Here is a 20456-nt window from a genome sequence, read left to right on the forward strand (position 1 = left end):
TGAAGCACGCGAAGCAGGAGCAATAGTGGAGAAAAGGCATAGTTGAGTTGGTCCAACCAGGAAAGTAGGAGAACATTGTCCTGGGAGTAGAAGCCGAGGAGCATTGCTGTTTGTCTCAGAAGCGAATAGGTATGTAGCTGAGGTCCCCCACTGTGTGAAGGTGGTGTGTAGCACTGTCTCGTGAAGTTCCCACTCGCGGTTGATCACAAAGCGTCTGCTGAGTGAGTCCATGAGTACAGTCTGTGTCCCTGGAAGGTAGACTGCGGTTAGGATGATCTGATGGCTGATGCACCAATGCCAGAGATTGAGATTCCAGAGAGAATGAGCAAAATAAAGTATTCACATGTTTTCCTTACTGCTCGGAGTTCCAGGATATGGATGTGCATCCTGGATTCTCGAGGTATCCATGACCCTTGTGTCTTATGGTCATCTATATGGGCTCCCGAGCCCAAGAGGGATGCTTCAGTGAAGATAGTTTTGTCTGAGGAGGAGGGAAGAAAGGGGATTCCCACATGTATGTGATGTGGGTTTGTCCACCATAGGAGGGCAGACAGTACCATGGCCAGGACTGTCAGCATGAGGTCCACAGAATGATGGAATGGTGAGTACACGGATGGACTATGTCTGAAGGCAGTGGAGGTGAAGTCTCATGAAGGGGGTCACATAGGTGCATGAAGCCACGTGGCCAAGATGCAACAGATAATCCCTGGCTGGTACAGAACGATTATTTGTGATGCGAGTTATGACGACATTTATTGACTAAAACTTGTCAGTGGGAAGGTATGCTCATGCCAGGATTGAGTTTATGTTACCCCCGATTAAATCCAGTGATTGCATGGGGTTGAGGATTGACTTCCCAGAGTTGATGCTGACAGGGAGATGAGTAACACAAAAGTCTAGGCATGGACTTCCTGTCAGGACCTGGTAGCTAGGAGCCAGTCATTGAGGTATGGAAAAAACAAGTAGACCATAACGTTATCCCAAAGCGAAGTACTCTGTATTGGAAATGGTTGGCGCTGACTGTAAATCTGAGAAAATGTCTGTGGGCGGGTGAATATCAATGTGGAAAGTGAGCCTCCCTCATAACGAGAGCTTTGAACCACATGCCATTCTCTAAGGATGGAATTATCACTGCCAACGTAACCATGCAAAACTTGAGTTTGCAGATGAAGCAACTGGGGTGGCAGAGATCAAGAATTGGTCTCCAACCACCTTTTTTCATGAATTAAGTTGAGAAGAACCCTGTTCCTTGATATTCTAGAGGAATGCGTTCTGCCGCTCCCCATTGTAATAAGGCGTTTACTTTTTGGGTGAGGATATTGTTGTGAGAGTGGTCCCCGAAGGGGAATGGGGGTTTTGGAGGAGGTAGTATTACAAACTCGATCATATAGCCATGATGGATAACATTCAGCCCCCATTTGTCCATTGTTATTGCACTCCAGGCATGGAAAAGCGTTAGGCTGAGTGGTTGGTGGCTCTCAGGCTTGCATCAAAAATACCTCTTGGCTTGCAGTTGGGTCTGAGACACGGAAACCTGGGGGGGGGGAGAGGAGAGGAGGGGCCAGGGAAGTAAGACCTCTGAATCTTTTGTCATTTATGTGGGGGTTCATAAGGTCTCTGATGACAGAATTGAGAAGACCTGTACCATTGGGTGGACGACGGACAGTGGAACTTTCATTTCAAGGTAGGAATGTAGATGCCCAACAAGCAAAAGGATAGGCCTAGGGTCTTTCAGTATATGCAACGACTCATTGTCTTCTGGTTGAAGAGACGGGATTCGTCAAAAGGGAAGTCCTCAACGGTGTTCTGGACCTCCCTAGGAAAACCCAAAAGCGTGAAGCCAGGACTCCCTACATATCACAATAGCTGTAGCCATGGCTCTAGAAGAGGTATCAGCTGCATCTATTGCAGACTGAAGGTCAGTTCTGCTTATGAGTTTCTCTTCCTTGATGGGGGCATGAAAACTGACATGATCCTTTTATGGGAGGGTCTTAGCAAATTCTTCTTATTTAGTGTAATTCAGGAAATCAAACTTGGCCAATAATGCTTGATAATTGTAAGAAAAGACTTTCCTCTCCAAAATATCTAGCTGCTTTCCTTTCTTGTCTGCAGGTGTAGATCAAAGATGTTGGTGCTTAGCCCTCTCTGCAGCAGCCTGAACTACCAATGAGTTAGGAGCTGGGTGGGAGAAGAGGAATTCTGATCCTTTGGCCAGGATATAGTAGCGTCTCTCTGCTCCTTTAGGGCTGCCCATACATGTGGCAGGCGTGTGCCACACTGTCCTGGCTGGCTCCAATATGGCTTCATTGATTTGTAGTGCTATTCTCACTGGTCCCGACATGCGAAGAACGTCCAGAACCTTATCCTGGGAGTCTTGAACTCTTCCAATGGGATTTGAAGTTCCCCCATAACTCTCTGTAAAAGCTACTGGAATCATCTGAAGTTATCTGGTGGGGAAGGGTATGATGCAGTCAAAGCCTCATCTGGAGGCTTGGAGGATGGGAATCTAGCCAGCTCTGGCGGAACCACTATGACCAGGGTATAATATTCTTCCTCTGCTGTTGGATCCGTGGGCCTCCTTGACAGCAACTCTCTTGCAGACTGGGTGGGGTCTGAAGGAGGATAATGCGCCCAGGGCCCCCAATATGGCCAATAAGCCAGATCAACAAGAGCTTGCAGGGGTCCCCAGTGGTTCTGGGGAGGATAAGAAGGTAGCTGTTCCCAAAAGCGTGATGGTCTCCGTGATGGTGCATAAGAGTGGTATGGTAGAGGCGGTTCTTCTCCCAGTTCCGAACCATTGGAAGAGGAAAAGACAGACTCCGGTTCTAAAGGTGGTAACACTGGAGCCAATGGAATGGTGTATAGCACATGCAAGGAGGGTGACAGACCCCATACCACAGGCACATCCCATGGTGGGAATATGATTTCTCTGGAAGTGGAGGGACCTGATGGAGAAGACTCTTGGATGTAACTGTGGATCCAGATCTCTGTGTTGTGAGGGACACACTCTCTTTCCCAGTTGTTAGTACCGGCGCTGAGGTCTTTTCTGGTATGGGAAAAGGTTCATCACCTGGAACCGCTGGATCCCACTGTTTATGGGTCTTCTTCCCATGCCTGTGGGACTTGGAATGTGCTCTGTGCCCTTGGACTCAGCTGGTGGAAGGAATGTCCAGATTCTTGGACTGGGAGGAAGACTTAGTCCCATGATTTTAGAAATTCCTAATCTCCCAACTCGGCCCCATCATGGGGTCTGTGGGAGTGGTTCCGCTGGCACCAAAGCCAGATGAAGCAGCAAGAGGCGCACTCCTTGTTGAATAAGGCCGATATACACTAGGGGTTCTCCAGCATGGTCTGGATGCCGTCTCACAGTCATCTCCACGAGATACTTCCGGAGACAAAGTGCTCAGCATTCTCGGTTGCAGCTGGGGAAGGCATGGCAAATACTATACCCAACTGCAACGTGAGCTTCTCCTAGGCAGCAGAGGCAGCATTGGTCGTTGTCACTGACAGAGATGGATCATGGCAAGAGCTGCAGAATTTGAAGCCTGGAGTTCTGAGGGTAGCCCGGTACTTGCATGGTACTATGGGGTGCACGAACGGGGAAAATCCCTGAAGTCTACTCTAAACTAACTGTTACTAAAACCAGGAAATAAAACTACAGTTAAAATTGCTAAAACTATCTACTGCTATATTTTTAGAAGTACATCAGAGAGAAGGACACTGAAGGTTCCGACTCATACCATGCACTGGTAAGAAGAAACTGGAGACACAGTCAGCCTGCCCCACCATCCAAGGCGGGTAGGGCGCATAAGCAGGCCAATGGGTACTACTTTCAAATTCTTCGAATCAGGACACATGGTGTGCATGTGTAACCCTCTATGGAATACAATAGGGACCATCGCTTGAAGAACAATAAATATTTGATAATTGGATCTTCAATCTAGCAGACAAAGACCCAGTGGCTGTAAGTTGAAGCTAGACAAATTCAGACTACAAATAAGGGATACATTTTTAACAGTGAGGGTAATTAATCATTGGAACTATTTACAAAGGGTAGCGGTGGAGTCTTCCTCACTGACAATTTTTAAATCAAAATTGGATGTTTTCCTAAAAAATATACTCTAGTTCATACAAATTATTCTGAAGGATGTCTATGGCCTGTGTTATTCAGGAGGTCAGATGAGATGATTACATTCGTCCCTTGTGGCTACAGAATTTATGAATCCTCAATGTTCTAAGAGCTTAAGAGTCTCAAGACTGTTACAGACTGCAACAACTGTTGTAACTCACTGATAAGTGAGTGCTACAGGTCTCCCTGTGTGCTGATCCACATAGGAAATTAGTTGTTACAGCCCTCAGATAGCGAGCCATGGCTTTTTAGCTCAAGCCATAGATGTTCATGCTTTTGCTCTGAAGGTCCACGGTTCAATTCCGGTATGTCAGCCAAGATGACAACTGTCATACCATCATAGTATCATACATGTCCATTTCTCCTCTACTCTCCTCCAATCTAATGCTGCCATATTAAACAAAACCCTACATGTTCATGTAAAAAGTGATTCAAGTATAAGTCAGTGACCCACACATTTAATAGGAAAAAAAACTGCAAAAGCATTTTGTCTTTTATATAATGCAAGCGGGCTTATGCAAGAGTACATACATTAGCAAGAATCAAGTGTAGACACTGTGGCACTTCTACCATTTAAACTTCTTTCTATATTTATAATCTTTGATTCATGTACAAACCGACCCCTTTTTGTTCCCCCATTTCTCTTCCAAATAGTTCTGTCCCCGGGTCAAGATTTGGGGATGTGCGCATGTGTGATTTGCATAGTCATTGCCTGCGCTGTAACTGTTCTGTGGTTACAGAGGACTTCATTCTCCGGATCTCGCAATCCAGCATCTTTTGCAATGATAAACTCCCAATTTATTCAAATGCACAAAGAAACTATATCACATATCACTCTAAACACTATGCATACACAATTGCAAAAATCTTGGTGTACACTTTGATCAGTGACAATCACTACAAAAATGATTTTACTGGATTCAACAGTGACCTTAAGACTCTATTTCCTCCCCCTCTCCCCCTTTAGCACATCAGAAAGAGAGAATATTTCTTTAAAAGGCTGTTAAGTAAACAATATTCTCTGGTAGATGGCACCAAAAATATCTTTAATAATGAAATCAGGGTAAATCTTTAGGAATCTGTTTGGATTTGCCTGGTAGAAACTGATGAAGTGAATGTTAATGCAATATGTTCTGTACCCATGAAACCAGACTCCCAGAGGTAAAATCCTCATTATACAATCTTCATAGATATCTTTTTTTAAAACCACATAACAAGGTTTTTCACTATGTACAGCTGAATGAAATGAAAAGATTAACACCCACTCACCTCTGAAATGCAAGAAGAGCCTTTCTCTGCAGGACCTCTTGCATCCCTCGCAAAGAAGCTAAAAAAGGATATATTTAATCAGCAATATTTAAGAGTCAAAGATTTGCTTGCACATGCTTATTGAACAAAGATTAATACATTCACAGACTATTACAACAAAAATGATACAAAAAACGTACAACACATTTTCTTTTAGAGGCTGGTGTGTTTGAGGTTTTTCTATGATATGACTGGTATTTTCTAACTTTATGAGTATGTTTAAACTGCAGGCGGGAGCGTGCTTCCCATCATGGGCAGACACACACCAGCTTTGCTCGAGCTAGTGCACTAAAATTAGCAGCGTAGCCAAAGTAGCATAGGTGGCAGCTTTGGCCAACTGTTTGAATGCATACCAAGGGGGTCTGGGCAGGTTTGTGCTCAGGTGGCTAGCCGGAGCTGCCGCCTTCTCTGCTATTTTGCTACTCTGCTATTTTTACAGCGCTAGCTCGAGCAAAGCTAGCACATCTGTCTACCCACGCTGGGAAGCACACTCCAGCTGCAGTGTAAGACACACCCTATGCGTGTATTTTTTACTTACCATCAGTGGCTTGCAGGCTGTAAGTTAGTCCCAGTGCTAGAAAGCCTTTTGCTTTGAACTCTGATGTTTTGTCACCAACATCAACAACCGTTTTGGCAAATCTTTCCGCTTCTTCCAACTGCAAATAATACAAAAGAAGAACATAAGTCTTTGGAAGATTTTTGCTTTTGAAAACTCCACACACAAAACCGTAAATATAAAGCAAGCCAAAATCTGTGTTACAGTGACTCCAAAATTAGAAAGAAGTGTACAGACTATGGAAGCAATATACATTAGGTCAGTTTACCACATAATCTCAACCATTACCACTTTCTTTAAGCACACCCTGCCCTTTTCCGCCTGTTAGTTTTCCTCTTAACTTCACAACAAAGAATATAGCTCTTATACAAAGCTGAGGCACGCATTTCTATGGTGAAATGGGAACTAGCACTGAAAGGATACAAGTGAACTTGAAATTTAGTCTGTTAAACAAACATACAATACCTGTCCCTGAATCCCACCTGCCAACCTTTACTGTCTTACAGTCACATTTTCCAATTAAAAAAGAAAAAGAATGTTTTCCTGCTGACTTATTGCTCTGTGAAACACGCACACAAACAAATGCAGAAACTAAGGCCCTGATTCCTCAAGACAGATCTCTGCATCACATGCACACCCATTGATTTGGATTTGCTAATGCAGAGCTCCTTGTAAGATCAAGGTCTGTCTACACATTCATATACCACTCCCTCTCTTACACTTTGTGTTGTCAAGTAGTTAGACTATAAACTGCTAAGAAAAACAACATGAATTTACTGGAAATGAAACTAAAACCTACGTGCCCAATACAGCAAGCTGCTCCATGCAGGATTTACCCATACAGGGCAATTTACAGGACTTGGACCACTATTAGCAATCAAGCAATACTATGTTTTCAGCAACTTAACAAGTCATATCCCTGCTACTGCACCATTTTCTCATTTCTGCTTGAACTAAACAAAAGCGATATTTATAAAGCACTGCCCCGCCTCTGTGGTACTGTACATTCAAAACAAATTAAATATAACTACAATTATTACAAAAATTGCACCTCTTCCTCTCAACCATTTCCTCTGGAAGCTACAGGCCCACCTTGCAACTCATACAATAACCACAATGAACGTTAAATTATTCATTTTATTAAATCAATGTGTTGTGTAGAGAGATACCAGTTTCAAGGGCATCTAATAACATATTTTACTATTAAATAACACTTTCAAGTTAAATATGGTCCCAAATTTAGGCTGTATATAAAAAAGTGAGTTTTTCCAAAACCTAACCTCACCAGAAATGTTACTACGAAATTCTTGTGTGTGTGTGTTAGTTTTTTGCGGGGTGTTAAGGACTGTAACGAAAGCAGGTTTTTATGTTGCTTTATTATACTCACAAATTGTTAAATTTTTCTTTCTAAACTAATAAACTAAAATGTTTTTTGTTTTTGATCTTTGTATATTGATATAGTATTCATTCACTTCCTATTTGCACAACTCAAAATTTTTATATTTTGCAAAAGTTTAATACATTTGAAAAACAATGTATATACATACACACACACACAGTATATGTACTACATATCAAGAGGAAATTTTACCTTCTGATCTTGGGATGTCTGAATAATTAATAAAATTTAATGTTGTCACAACTCCTCCCTCCAATTATTTACTCTTAAAGCTAACATAAGTGACTAATCTCTGAACCATATAACCATTAAAGCAAATGATGTGCTGTGTAGATAATTACTTCTCTCTGAAATCTGTATGCAAAAAATTCTGCTCCTATATAAGTGAAAAAGTTTTGTGCTAACGTAGTTGTCATTTATTAAAAAGTCAGAATTTAACAGTTACCACCCTTTAGTGTCTGAAATACATTAGCTATTTCTTATAATACCAGATATCAAGGTGTGCTAACTTTTGTTAAATGTTGACTTTAATGGCAATAACTGTTCCTGAATATTTTTAAACGATGGAGATATAAAGACACTGATAAACAGTACTGTTCAACTGCAATCCTACAGAAAATATTTGTGCTGTATTTTAATCAATATTCTATTGTGTGCTGTCAGTGTGTCTACCATATTTTCAAAGTCCATAACCAAGGATTTGTCACATTCTGAAATGCTCAGTTCTTGCTGATCTGACTGCTAATATAAACTTACCCAGTGAAGAGATCCCATGCATAACTTTGCAGCAAGGAGTGGAATAGTAGCATCATCTGGTTTCAAACGTATACACTCCTTCAAGACTTTCACAGCTCGAGCAGACTGTATAAAAATATATTTTTCACTCTAAAAACTCTAAAAGCATAAGCCCAACATCTCACAATTGCAAGACCCCCATGTTACATTTTCTAGTTTCTGTTTTACTAGCTGAAGGAACCATTATTAATTTATTTCTATTTTGACAATCTGCCATAAGCATCTGTACAGATCAGATATAAGACTTTATACACTGTATAGTCAATCATGCTGGATCAAATGCCAGCCCTGCATACCACTCCTGGTGGAGCTAGAAAACTGCCCTACCAGGGGAGCTAAGGGCTCACCTTTGGTCTATAGCAATCCACTTCTGATCCCCGCCACAGCATAGGGGCATGACTAAGACTGAGGCAGGGGGTTGGGGTGCAGGAGGAGGTGAGGGCTCTGGGTGGCGCTTACCTTGGGGGGGTTCCCCGGAAGCAGCAACATGTTCCTAGGTGGAGGCGCACCACCTCTGAGTGCAGGCACTGCCCCCGCAGCTCCCATTGGCCACGGTTCCCAACCAATGGAAGGTGCAGAGTGGGTGCTTAGGGTAGGGGCAGCGCATGGAGCCCCCCAGGCCACACCTCCACCTAGGGGCCGCAGAGACATGCTGGCTGCCTTAAAGAGCTGCCCAGAGCCTGCCAGCCCCGCCAGACGCCCTCCCCAATAACAGCAGGGGCCCCAGGTCACGCGCTGCCACCTGCCCCCCACCCCCACCACCTACGGTACCCCTAAGGCACCATTTTAGTTAGGGGTATATAGTACAAGTCATGGGCAGGTCACAGGCCGTAAATTTTTGTTTACTGCCCATGACCTGTCCATGACTTTTAGTAAAAATACCCATGACTAAAACGTAGCCTTAGGTATGACTAGTGAACGGAAGGAACGAATATAGCCAGAACAAGCTGTACTCCAGTGATGCCCAGCTGACATAACAGCACGTAAGGGACCTTTCTGAACTGGGGTAGTATAGATCAGCTCTTTATGGCTACCTGAGCCTGAGGCCTTTTTTCTTCTGCTACTGTCCCCAGCATAATTTAGAGGCCACTCTAAAAATAAACTGGGCATGGGGCAGAAGAAAAAAGGCACCAAGATAGGGGATCCACAAAACATTCCTTTAAATAAATAAAATTTTCTCAGTAAATTATCTTTCTTAGTAGTAAAGATATGTGCACAGTCAGACTTGGCTTGGTGGAAGAAGGAGACATTAACTATTCATAATATGTAACAAAAATGGCTTGTTCTCCATACTAATTCATAATTAAGAGGAAAAATGTATCCAAAAGATGAGGGTTGCCATATTCCAACTCAATTTTTACTTGTCCATGAGGACATCCTGGACAAGAATATTTGACAAATAATGGTGTGAACAGAGGTCCCAAACTAAATACATTTAGAAGTCTATTGGATTGTCTTCCAAGATCAGTTTGAATATATGAGCTTGGATCTAAAAATCAAACACCTGTTGATCACAGTGGTAGATAAAAAAATAAACTCTATTGCATTTTTCTCCAGAGTAATGTCTAACTGATCTAAAATAAACAAAATAATACAGCTTACATTTACTTTACTGATTAGTTTAGTATGTATAGCAGAAAAGTCCAAATATTTAATATTGGTCCCATCTAGATTGTAAATTCTTGAGGCAGGAACTGTATTTATTTGTGCCTTGTACCACACTGACCACAAATTTATTGGTACACTATCCACAGAGCTTCTGTGAGGATTAGTTAATGTTTTCAAAGTTCTTTGAAGATGAAAAACACTACGTAAGTTTTATTACTACTAGCCCTCAATACAAAGAATTATATACAGAAAAGATTAGACTTACTTTTCCTGCTGCCATTAGAGACAATGCAAACTGATACCAAAGATGGAACTCTTCAAATGCAAACTTCATCGCTCTTTCTAAACACTAATTTTAAAGTAAAAATGATTAATAAATTTATAAAATACTAATTAAGGGCTTTCAAAGATTTATGCACATGCTTATCTTAATGGCCTAAGAAGATACAAATCTACAGGCAAGCCTTTGGATTATTTTGCATATACATCCTCACTTGAAGTATATGAAATGAAAACCTAATTGGTTCAAATAATCTGCATACCTAGATAATAAGCTCTTTGGGAAATGGACTGTCTTTCAGTTGTGTGTGTTTAGCACTAGGGGTGGTAGGTACTACAACAATACAAATAATAAATACTACTACTTAATAAAACAAAACAAACAGAAGCTGTCAGAATCTACAGAATCATTCTAACAGAAATTTACAAAATTTAAGAGCCAAGGAGAAAATTTCTCTCCCTTACACCATTAATGTTTAAATATTGCTATGGTGGCTGTTCCTTTTTATGCTGATTGAAGGAGTGATACGTATCTGCCATGTGGCTGTTAGATGCGGGACCTGAGACTTCTAGCAGGTGGGTGCTTATTTAAGACTCAGGTGCCAAAGGAAACTACATACCCATCTTCTCATTCAAAGCGAACACTTGTTGCAGCAGTAGAACCCTCACAATTGGTCACTGGTACAATGAAAAATTTATCTGGCAGTATTATTTCCAATTTAAAGAAACATCTGGACTCAAACTACTGGTGGGTATGAAATCAGAATACTCATTTATTACACTGAATATTCAGCTAAGACTCTCACTTAGTAATTGGATGCCATAAGGCAGTGGTTCTCAAAGCCGGTCAGCCGCTTGTGCAGGGAAAGCCCCTGCCGGGCCAGACCGGTTTGTTTACCTGCCACGTCAGCAGGTTCAGCCGATAGTGGCTCCCACTGGCTGCGGTTCGCCGCTCCAGACCAATGGGGGCTGCGGGAAGGGCGGCCAGCACATCCCTTGGCCTGCGTCGCTTCCCGCAGCCCCCATTGGCCTGGAGTGGCGAACCGCAGCCAGTGGGAGCCGAGATCAGCCGAACCTGCGGACGCGGCAGGTAAACAAACCGGTCCGGCCCGGCAGGGGCTTTCCCTGCACAAGTGGTGGACCGGCTTTGAGAACCACAGCTGTAAGGTACATTGATCATTATTATATAGAGATTTAATATATTTAATTAGTGTTGTGTATCAATTACAAAAGTTTCATATTTGCTGTTGCCATTAAGAAACCATTTTCTCTTATGATTATTCTGGTTTTATAAATGAGTCAAGAGATTGGATGCTCTTCTGGATTAAACAAACTGATTTAGCAATTACCATCCTAGCATGCAAAGCCCAATTATACAAACTAGGTGTTCTGCACTGACAGATGTCCAATAAATACCCCCAAACTTTAAGAACCCAAATACTATTTCTGATATTCAAATGAGCCTTCAGTATTATGGAAAGCACAGAAATAAAACAAAACCAATATTTATTGTGTTTCCATATAACAGGAGCTGAAGTGAAGTACGGTACAATACTGAGGCTGAAATAGATGAAAATAGTAGGAATGTGTTAACTAGGCATTCTGTTTACTGAATAATATTTCTATAGGAAATTCTTTTGAATACAGAAATATTGTTAATTATTATCCTTAAAAATTACAGTACCATATGCACATTTACATTTCACCAGTGGTGGGTGTTTTTTGTTTTATTAAAACAATCAGTAATTCCTTTGCAGAACTGTTGCACAAAGATTTTTGCAGGTGGCATTGCAACCTATTACATCGGGTCACAGCACCACTCACTCAAATTTTGTCTGGCCATCCCTATCAGGAATGCCTACCCAAATCTCAGCAGCCCCCGGGGTCAGGTGACAATGCCCAGAGCAAGTAGCCAACCCCTGCCAGCCCTGCAGGACCGGAGCTGCTGCAGTGGGGTGAGTGCAAAGAAGGTTCACTCAGCAACTCCCCCCCCAGGGCCACCCAATCTCTGGGGCAGCAGCTGACCCCTCCCCAGTGCTACCCACCCACTGGGGGCAGCACCTGTCCCACCACCACCCAGGGCAGAACCTGGGCCACTTTAGCCTCTTGAAATGTTGGGAGGTATTTTGATGGAGCTCTAATCCAGAAACAAAGATCTAATTCCCTTGATATGGAAGTTTGTCCTTATGATCTCTTCTTGCTAATAAAACTTATCTACTTTTCTCAAAGATTCACCATTAAAACGACGAGAGTCTCTCTTTAGCTTTGATTTACCTACTTGTTCTTGCCCATGATACCATAATTCTTTCATATGTAAAGTGGGATTTTCAACAAATCTGTTAGGAATGAGAGTGCCAATGAACTTCTGCTTTTGATATTAACCAGTTGTACTGCGATTCCACACATATTTAGTGAGCCCTGGTTTTCCAGGGTAATTGGAATTGGTAATTTCCAGTATCTTGACAGCTCTTTCATAGCAGATATATTGTTTTGCAATTACCACCTTTGATGTGTTTTCCTTGACCTCCATCAAACTGTCTTCAAGTTTAATTTCCTATCTGTATTAGGGGTCCTTAAGGCTGTCAACCTGGAGCCAAGGAAATCCATTTTGCTCTGCAGTGCAATGGAAAACACTTGCACATGGCCCATTTTTTCCCCCTTTTAAGATGTGAAGTCTCAACTGAAAGGTTCTCTGGTTCTCAGGATTGCCATGAGATATGAACACATGGCCTAGTCATGGACATTGAGAACTCTGTTATAAAGTTGTACATATAGTGGTGTGTATGCATACATGTTCTTTTAAAAAAAATATATTGTGATTTTAACATCTCTCCATTTAAAACTGTTCCCCTGAACAGGAGCCAATAAATAAATAAATGTTTTACAATCACTATATAGTTTTTATAATGTTCATGAATTTAAATTCAAACGTGCTGTGCTCTTCATGAATATATCTGGTCTCAATGCATGCCTGTTCTTGCCCAGTTCATTCTGCATCTAGAGCTTGATTCTGCAAGGTGCTCATCACTCTGCATCTGAGCCAACAAAATGGAGCCAAAACACTCCTCACCTTGCAGTTTCAAGTCTTTACTTTCTTCCTACTAGTTTAACTATGAGAAAATTTCTTATTCCAGATATAAAAATAGGATTTGGAATGCATAGTCACATAACAGGTAAATCTCAAAATAAGCTACCCTGGCTCATGCAGTGCACTACCGTTGAAATCAGTGATTAATTCCAGTTCAAGAATTGCAGCAATCAAGGGAGCTGAACCAATACGGTTAAATTCAGTGCCTTGCACAGTGACAGGTTTCAGAGTAGCAGCCGTGTTAGTCTGTATCCGCAAAAAGAACAGGAGTACTTGTGGCACCTTAGAGACTAACAAATTTATTTGTGCTTAAGCTTTCGTGGGCTACAGCCCAATTCATCAGATGCACAGAATGGAACATATAGTAAGAATATGTATATACATACAGAGAACATGAAAAAGTGGAAGTTGCCATACCAACTCTAAGAGGCTAATTAATTAAGATGAGCTATTATCAGTGTATTATAAAATACACAATTTTGTGGGAATTTCAATACTCAGTACAGACCCCTGACCTACTTTTTGATTCCCTCTCCCGCTCCCAGTCAATCACAACTCCCAGAAAATGGCATATTTTTCCACATTGTGGAATTGTATTTATTTTAGGACAACAGAACAAACAAACAAAGTGAAGTCCATCCGGACCACTCTACCTCAAGTTCCAGGGCCACTGCCTCTGTTACTGCCTTTAACAGCAGTAATTATTGTAGAGGCATGGAATATACACACACAAGTTCAGAGACATCATTTGCAGAAGTGAATGTGTTATGTGACTGCTAGAAAGCACGGCACTGTAATTAAGGTTCTGCATTATACTGTGAGGCAGACTAATATATTGTGTGAAAGGCATGTCCTTACCAGCTGGAGTTAGAAGAAAGTTCATTGCAACTATGCAGTGTATCTTTGCCATTGGAAGCATGTTGGGTGGGCATTAGGGTATGGTTAAGAGGTGACCCACAACTTGGTAATTCCAACCTCAATCCTTTTGATATCAAGCTTTTGGTTATGGAATAAAGAAAAGAAACTAAAAAGTGTAGTAGAAATAATCCTCCCAGTTCTCTGCGCTAGAGTCCTTCTGTGGGTGGATGACTGATCAATGACCTCCCAGGGCTTTCCCAGTGAAGATCAGATGATTACAGGTTTCCTGCTGGGTTAACTAGCAGAGGAGCTAGCCAAAGAAGCAAACTTCTTTAGGTCCTGCTGGTCCTGGATAAACACTTGCAGCAGATAGTTGAGGTTGACTGCAGTGACAATACATCAGCAGCTATGAAATGCAGAACCATGAAATGCTAAATAGAGCTACGAAATGCTAAAACCAATGAAAAATCTAAGGTCAGTAGGTAAGGATAACAAGGAATTTTAAAATTCGAACAGTAACTAAAGAGTAGATTAACTAGATATTAAAGAGGAACTACTAAAGATAAACATTTTTAAACCTGCAGGATGGGACAACTCAGCACCAAAGTGTTTTAAAGATGGAAGGTGGTAGATAACAAGGTGGACCGCATGAAAGTGGTCAAGTGGGAAACCATCACTAACGTCATCAAACCAGTGACCAAATGTTAACTGTCGACCTCCCAGACAAAAGAGCAACAAAATAAGACTTTTCAGGCAACTTACTAGGCAGACTGGACCTGGGGTAAAGATCTGCCGACTGAATGTTGAAGACCTCCCATGATTCAAGTGTGACTACCAGGAGAAAATGCTGAAGAAGATCACCATCCACAGGTACCCGCATGGCCCCACAGTACGCCAACATTTTTATGGCTGACTTAGAACAACGTTTCCTCAGCTCTCGTCCCCTAGCACCCCTACTCTACTTGTGCTACACTGATGACATCTTCATCATCTGGAACCATGGAAAAGAAGCCTTGAGGCATTCCACCATGATTTCAACAATTTCCGTCCCACCATCAACCTCAGCCTGGACCAGTCCACACAAGAGATCCACTTTCTGGACACTACAGTGGTAATAAGCGATGGTCACATAAACACCACACTATACCAAAAACCTACTGATCGCTATACTTACCTACATGCCTTCAGCTTTCATCCAGAACACACCACACGATCCATTGTCTACAGCCAAGCTCTAAGATACAACCGCATTTGCTCCAACCCCTCAGACAGAGACAAACACCTATAAGATCTCTATCAAGAGTTCTTACAACTACAATACTCACCTGCTGAAGTGAAGAAACAGATTGTCAGAGCCAGAAGAGTACCCAGAAGTCACCTACTGCAGGACAGGTCCAACAAAGAAAGTAACAGAATGCCACTAGCCGTCACCTTCAGCCCCCAACTAAAACCTCTTCAGCGCATCATCAAGGATCTACAACCTACCTTGAAGGACGAACCCTCACTCTCACAGATCTTGGGAGACAGACCAGTCCTCGCTTATGGACAGCCTCCAACCTGAAGCAAATACTCACCAGCAACCACACAACAAAAACACTAACCCAGGAACCTATCCTTGCAACAAAGCCCGTTGCCAACTGTGTCCACATTTTTATTCAAGGGACACCATCATAGGACCTAATTACATCAGCCACACAATCAAAGACTCATTCATGTGCACATCTACCAATGTGATATATGCCATCATGTGCCAACAATGCCCCTCTGCCATGTACATTGGCCAAACCGGACAGTCTCAACGTAAAAGAATAAATGGACACAAATCAGACGTCAAGAATTATAACATTCAAAAACCAGGCGGAGAACACTTCAATCTCCCTGGACACTCAATTACAGACCTAAAAGTCACAATAATTTAACAAAAAACCTTCAAAAACAGACTCCAATGAACTGGAATTAATTTGCAAAGTGGACACCATTAAATTAGGCTTGAATAAAGACTGGAAGTGGATGAGTCATTACAAAAACTAAAAACTATTTCCCCATGCTAATTTCCCCCTACCATTACTCACATCTTCTTATCAACTGTTTGAAATGGGCCATCCTGATTATCAGTGCAAAAGTGTTTTTGTTTTTTTCCTGCCTGCTGATAATAGCCCACCCTAATCAATTACTCTCATTAGAGTTGGTATGGCAACCCCCATTTTTTCATGTTCTCTGTATATATATATCTTCCTATTGTATTTTCCACTGCATGCATCTGATGAAGTGGGCTTTAGCCCAAGAATGCTTATGCTTAAATAACTTTGTTAGTCTCTAAGGTGCCACAAGTACTCCTCGTTCTTTTTACTGATACAGACTAACATGGCTACCACTCTGAAACCTATCACCATCCATATCCTCACCTTCCTGGAAACCTATGCCACAAATGAAGAAAAAGCCTGCTGCTACAAAATCAATGGCTATAAACTCATAGCCAGCAATTACCACCCAAAATATAGGCTGGCAATATACAGGAAGCAGGAGATCAACTAAAATGTGGTCCTACTTCCTACAGTGCACAAAGAAACAATTACAATCTCTGTGCGCATTGTCAAGTTTACCATCATCATCATCATATACAAACCACCCCATGTGAAGTGCCCTCAATCAACTCTGCCAACCACACAGGACCCTGCTGTATTTGTGGTGGACTTTAGTAGTCACCACACACAGTGGAGCTAGGCAGCAAACAATACTGCAGGTGAAGAACTGACACAGTGGGCATCAGCAAATGATATACTCCTCCTTTTTGACGCAAAACAGCAAGTCACTTTCCATTCTGCAAGACAGGGCACAGGATACTGCCCTGGCCTGATGTTTACCTCTAAAGAGGATACATGCACACCAATACCTGCATCACGGATTGTCCTTGACAACTTCCTGAACAGTCAGCACAGATCACTACTGACCCACATTGGCATTCAAATTCCAGTACTCTACTTAAAACCAGCGCCATGCTGGAGCTTCAAAAAAGTTGACTGAGCCACTTTCACGACAACTGTGAAGAATACAATCTTCCACATTGTCCCAACCCTGAAGACTTTTGACCGTTTGTCACATTCCGAGGTGCAATCCAGACCAGTGAGGGGATGTGTCACCACATACCCTACAATGCTTTGCTGTTGAAGTTCCTGCGCCACACTCAAACAGCCTACCAGCGTGCAGGTCATATCCTGAGCGCCTCTTTACTGCTGTAGCCCTGGTCCAGCAGCAGTTACCCCAGCAGCCTGTCAGTAACACACCAGTCACACTTCGGCTTCCATCAGCCTTGGTTACTATTTGCAGAGCGACCCCAATAAATTCCCAGTCCTGAATTTTCCCAAAAATGTGTGTTTTGCACTCTCCAGCCCTATCCTGGACAGTTCAGACACTAAGCTTTGTTGCTCCTGTATGAAGCCAATATTCAACAGTTTGCTACTTTAACTGGAGTTACCAAACAGCTCACTTTAAACTCAGAATTATATTGGTTTAGATTTAAAAAAAAGTGTATTAACACAAGAAAATAGTATTTTTAGAGAATTCAAGTACAAGAGATTAAGTTAAAAGTTGTCACAAGCAAATAAAAGTGAGAACATGCATCTAAAAGTCTAAAACGTAATCAAGCAAGTTTTGATTCAAGGCTTTGTTTAAAATACACGTTCTCACCCAGTGTTTTTCAGCAAGATGGTGACTGACCCTTCCCCTGGCGAGGATCTCTCCAGGAGGCCCAAAGGTGCTGGTGCCTTTGTCTTCTTAGGTGAAAGAGATAATTTGGGGATTTCTGCTCTTCTCTTTTACAGTTCAGTGAACTTTTAAAGTGGGTTCTTCCGAAGATTACCCCTCAAAGCAAAGTTTTCCAACAATGAGGTAGGTGACATGGATTTAGGTGATGAAGGACACTCCATGCTGTCTCCCTTCACATGTGTTTGTTGAAATGTCAATTTGCTTTGTCTTCTGCCATCTCCCCCTGTTGACTCTAGAATCCTGTTTACTATTTATGCGTAAATTGAGGTAAACACACATTCATATGTTTAAGATAGACCCGATTAACACCTTTTGCTTAGGCAGTGCTGTGTGGTTTTCAACATGTGCTAATATCATACTGGGGGATTTCATAACTTTACATATAATGTTGCTACATAAATTTCACCATATTATTGACCAGCGAGTTACTAGTTTTCAAATGATACCTCACAAGGCATATTTCATATAAAGATTATTACAGCAATGTGTAGGGTGTGAATACAGGGGTGTTTTCAGTCACACCATTTTACTGAGCTCCTTCTTTGTGGGGGAGATTAGAACATCCTCCAGGGACACAAGTCATTGTATACTCCTTGCTGGACTGCAGAGAGCCAAGAGCTCTTCCATAAATATGCCAAGTGTAGAGACTCATAAATTGGAAAGCCCTCCTGGCAGCACTGGATGCAGCAAGGTGGAAACAGTAGCCCGAATGAACACAGTCTACATTTCATACACACAAGCAGATGTTCCTGGAATCTGCTGAGACACCTGGGGGCTACAAATCCCTTGCATTACATTAGGATGCAGGTGAAAGATAATGCCATTATTGCTAAACTTTTGTGGATATCAAAACAGCTAGTAGACAAACAGTAGCGCAGGCAAGTCCAGCATCAACTCCAGCAGGTGAGGACCCACACACTCTTCATTATCCCAGTGGTTTGGACCATTCACAAATAGGGAGATCGATGCAGTCAATGTAGCCACAAAACTGGGAAAAGCAGCAGAAGAAGATGGCATCTATCTCAAGTTCGTTCCTATATAACCTGGGTCCACTGACATGGAAATGGATGGTCACCAACATCCTAGAGACCAGTGAAATCCCCACTGTGTGGAGAGATGCCAAAGTCATTGCAATCCTAAGGCCTGGAAAACCTGCACATGACCCTTCTAGTTATAGGGCAATCTCCTGTTTAAGAACCACCTACAAGGTGATGAAGTGTATGAGTTGGAATCAAATCGGGCCTGCTGCAGATACCAGTCTACACAAGGAGCAAGCTGGTTTCCAACTGCATGGAAGTTGCTGTGACCAGGTCCTGGGCCTCACTACAAACACCAAGGCTGGATTCCAACAAAAACTCAAGATCACTACTGCTTTCATTCATCTGTCAGCAGCACGTGATATAGTCAGGAAGGATGCACTACTACTGAAACTGGCCAAAGTGATCCCGAGTGCACACTTCCCAGCTGCTGAACACCAGCTTAGCAGCCAAAGGATGTCCGTACACTTCGCAAGTCAAACCAGCAAGCCATGTACTTTCAATAATGGGCTACCATAAGGCTCTGTACTTGCTCCAATACTCTTCAGTGTATACAAGAGCGATATCCCTGAAACAATAGCGCAGAAGTTTCTGCATGCTGATGATTTGGCACTCACAACTCAGGCCCCATAACTTTAAAGAATTTGAAGTAACCCTTACATCTGACCTTAAGATCATGGAGGACTACTTCCAAAAGTGGTGGCTGACACCAAATCTGAGCAATTGGCAGTCTCTACTTTCCACCTTGAAAACAGAATCATAGAAGGCACTAACTGTCTAGTTTTATGGTGAAACTGTGCGTTATGACCCAAAGCCAACACATCTTGGTGTCATTCTTGACCACTCACTGACCTTTCATGACCACCTCAAGAAAGTAGCCTCTAAAGTGAAAGCTTGCGCCAACATTATCCAAAAGTTAGTGGGAACAATCTGGGCACCAACTGGTTTGGTGCTTCGAACATTGACCTTAGCCCTGGTATAGTCAGTTGCACAGTACTGTGCACTAGTTTTGGACAAGAAGCTGCGATAGTCAACTTGTGGATAGGCAGCTGAATCAGACCATGTGTATCATGACGGAAACTTTACAATCAACACCTCAACGGTGGCTTTTTGTATTTGCAAACACTGAACCTCCAGCTATCTGTTGAGACATAGCCACAGTATGAGAACTTAAACATGCCAAAAACTATCCAGAACTTCCCATCCAGCAGGCTACACACCCCAACAATGACTGAAATTTCAAAAACCACTATGGACCATCTGCAAACACTTCAGGTCTCCAAATCCAGTGAAGGGAAAGTGTCTTAACCTCATCTATGGTTCCAAACAAGCACATTATTACTAACCCAACAAACCTCCTTCCTGGTTTCGACCTGTCATGCAGATGTTGGACAACATTGAACTGCATCTGAACAAACCATGGAAAATGCAGTTACTTGATGCACAAGTGGAAAATCAAAGACTCACCTTTCATGCGACTGCAGCAAGAACATCCAAACCATTGAAAACATAATGCAGTACTTCAAATATGGATTCAAAGGTGAAATGGACAATGGTTTATCAGATATTGTCACAGAGGAGGCGTTGAGATGGCTTATGGACCTACAACTGCATCTACAGAATGTTGCTCTGCA

The 20456-nt window shown here is 42.2% G+C and overlaps 1 protein-coding gene across 4 annotated transcripts in view; it reads right to left on the bottom strand.

The window, feature by feature from the left end:
* The window catches only part of TTC7B (tetratricopeptide repeat domain 7B), a 314696-nt gene that overhangs the window by 148243 nt on the left and 145997 nt on the right, over positions 1-20456 (bottom strand). For 3 of the 4 annotated variants that reach the window (XM_084630295.1, XM_084630298.1, XM_084630297.1), the window contains 4 exons: positions 10061-10144; positions 8149-8253; positions 5976-6093; positions 5399-5456 (listed from right to left, as the gene is read on the bottom strand). In XM_084630295.1, the coding sequence (XP_084486421.1) occupies positions 5399-5456; positions 5976-6093; positions 8149-8253; positions 10061-10144 (365 nt within the window). The remainder of the gene's footprint in view (positions 1-5398; positions 5457-5975; positions 6094-8148; positions 8254-10060; positions 10145-20456) is intronic. The other variant, XM_084630296.1, reaches the window with a different exon arrangement.

The sequence above is a fragment of the Lepidochelys olivacea genome, assembly GCF_965140295.1.
Source record: "Lepidochelys olivacea isolate rLepOli2 genome assembly, chromosome: 6".
Lineage (NCBI taxonomy): Eukaryota > Metazoa > Chordata > Testudines > Cheloniidae > Lepidochelys > Lepidochelys olivacea.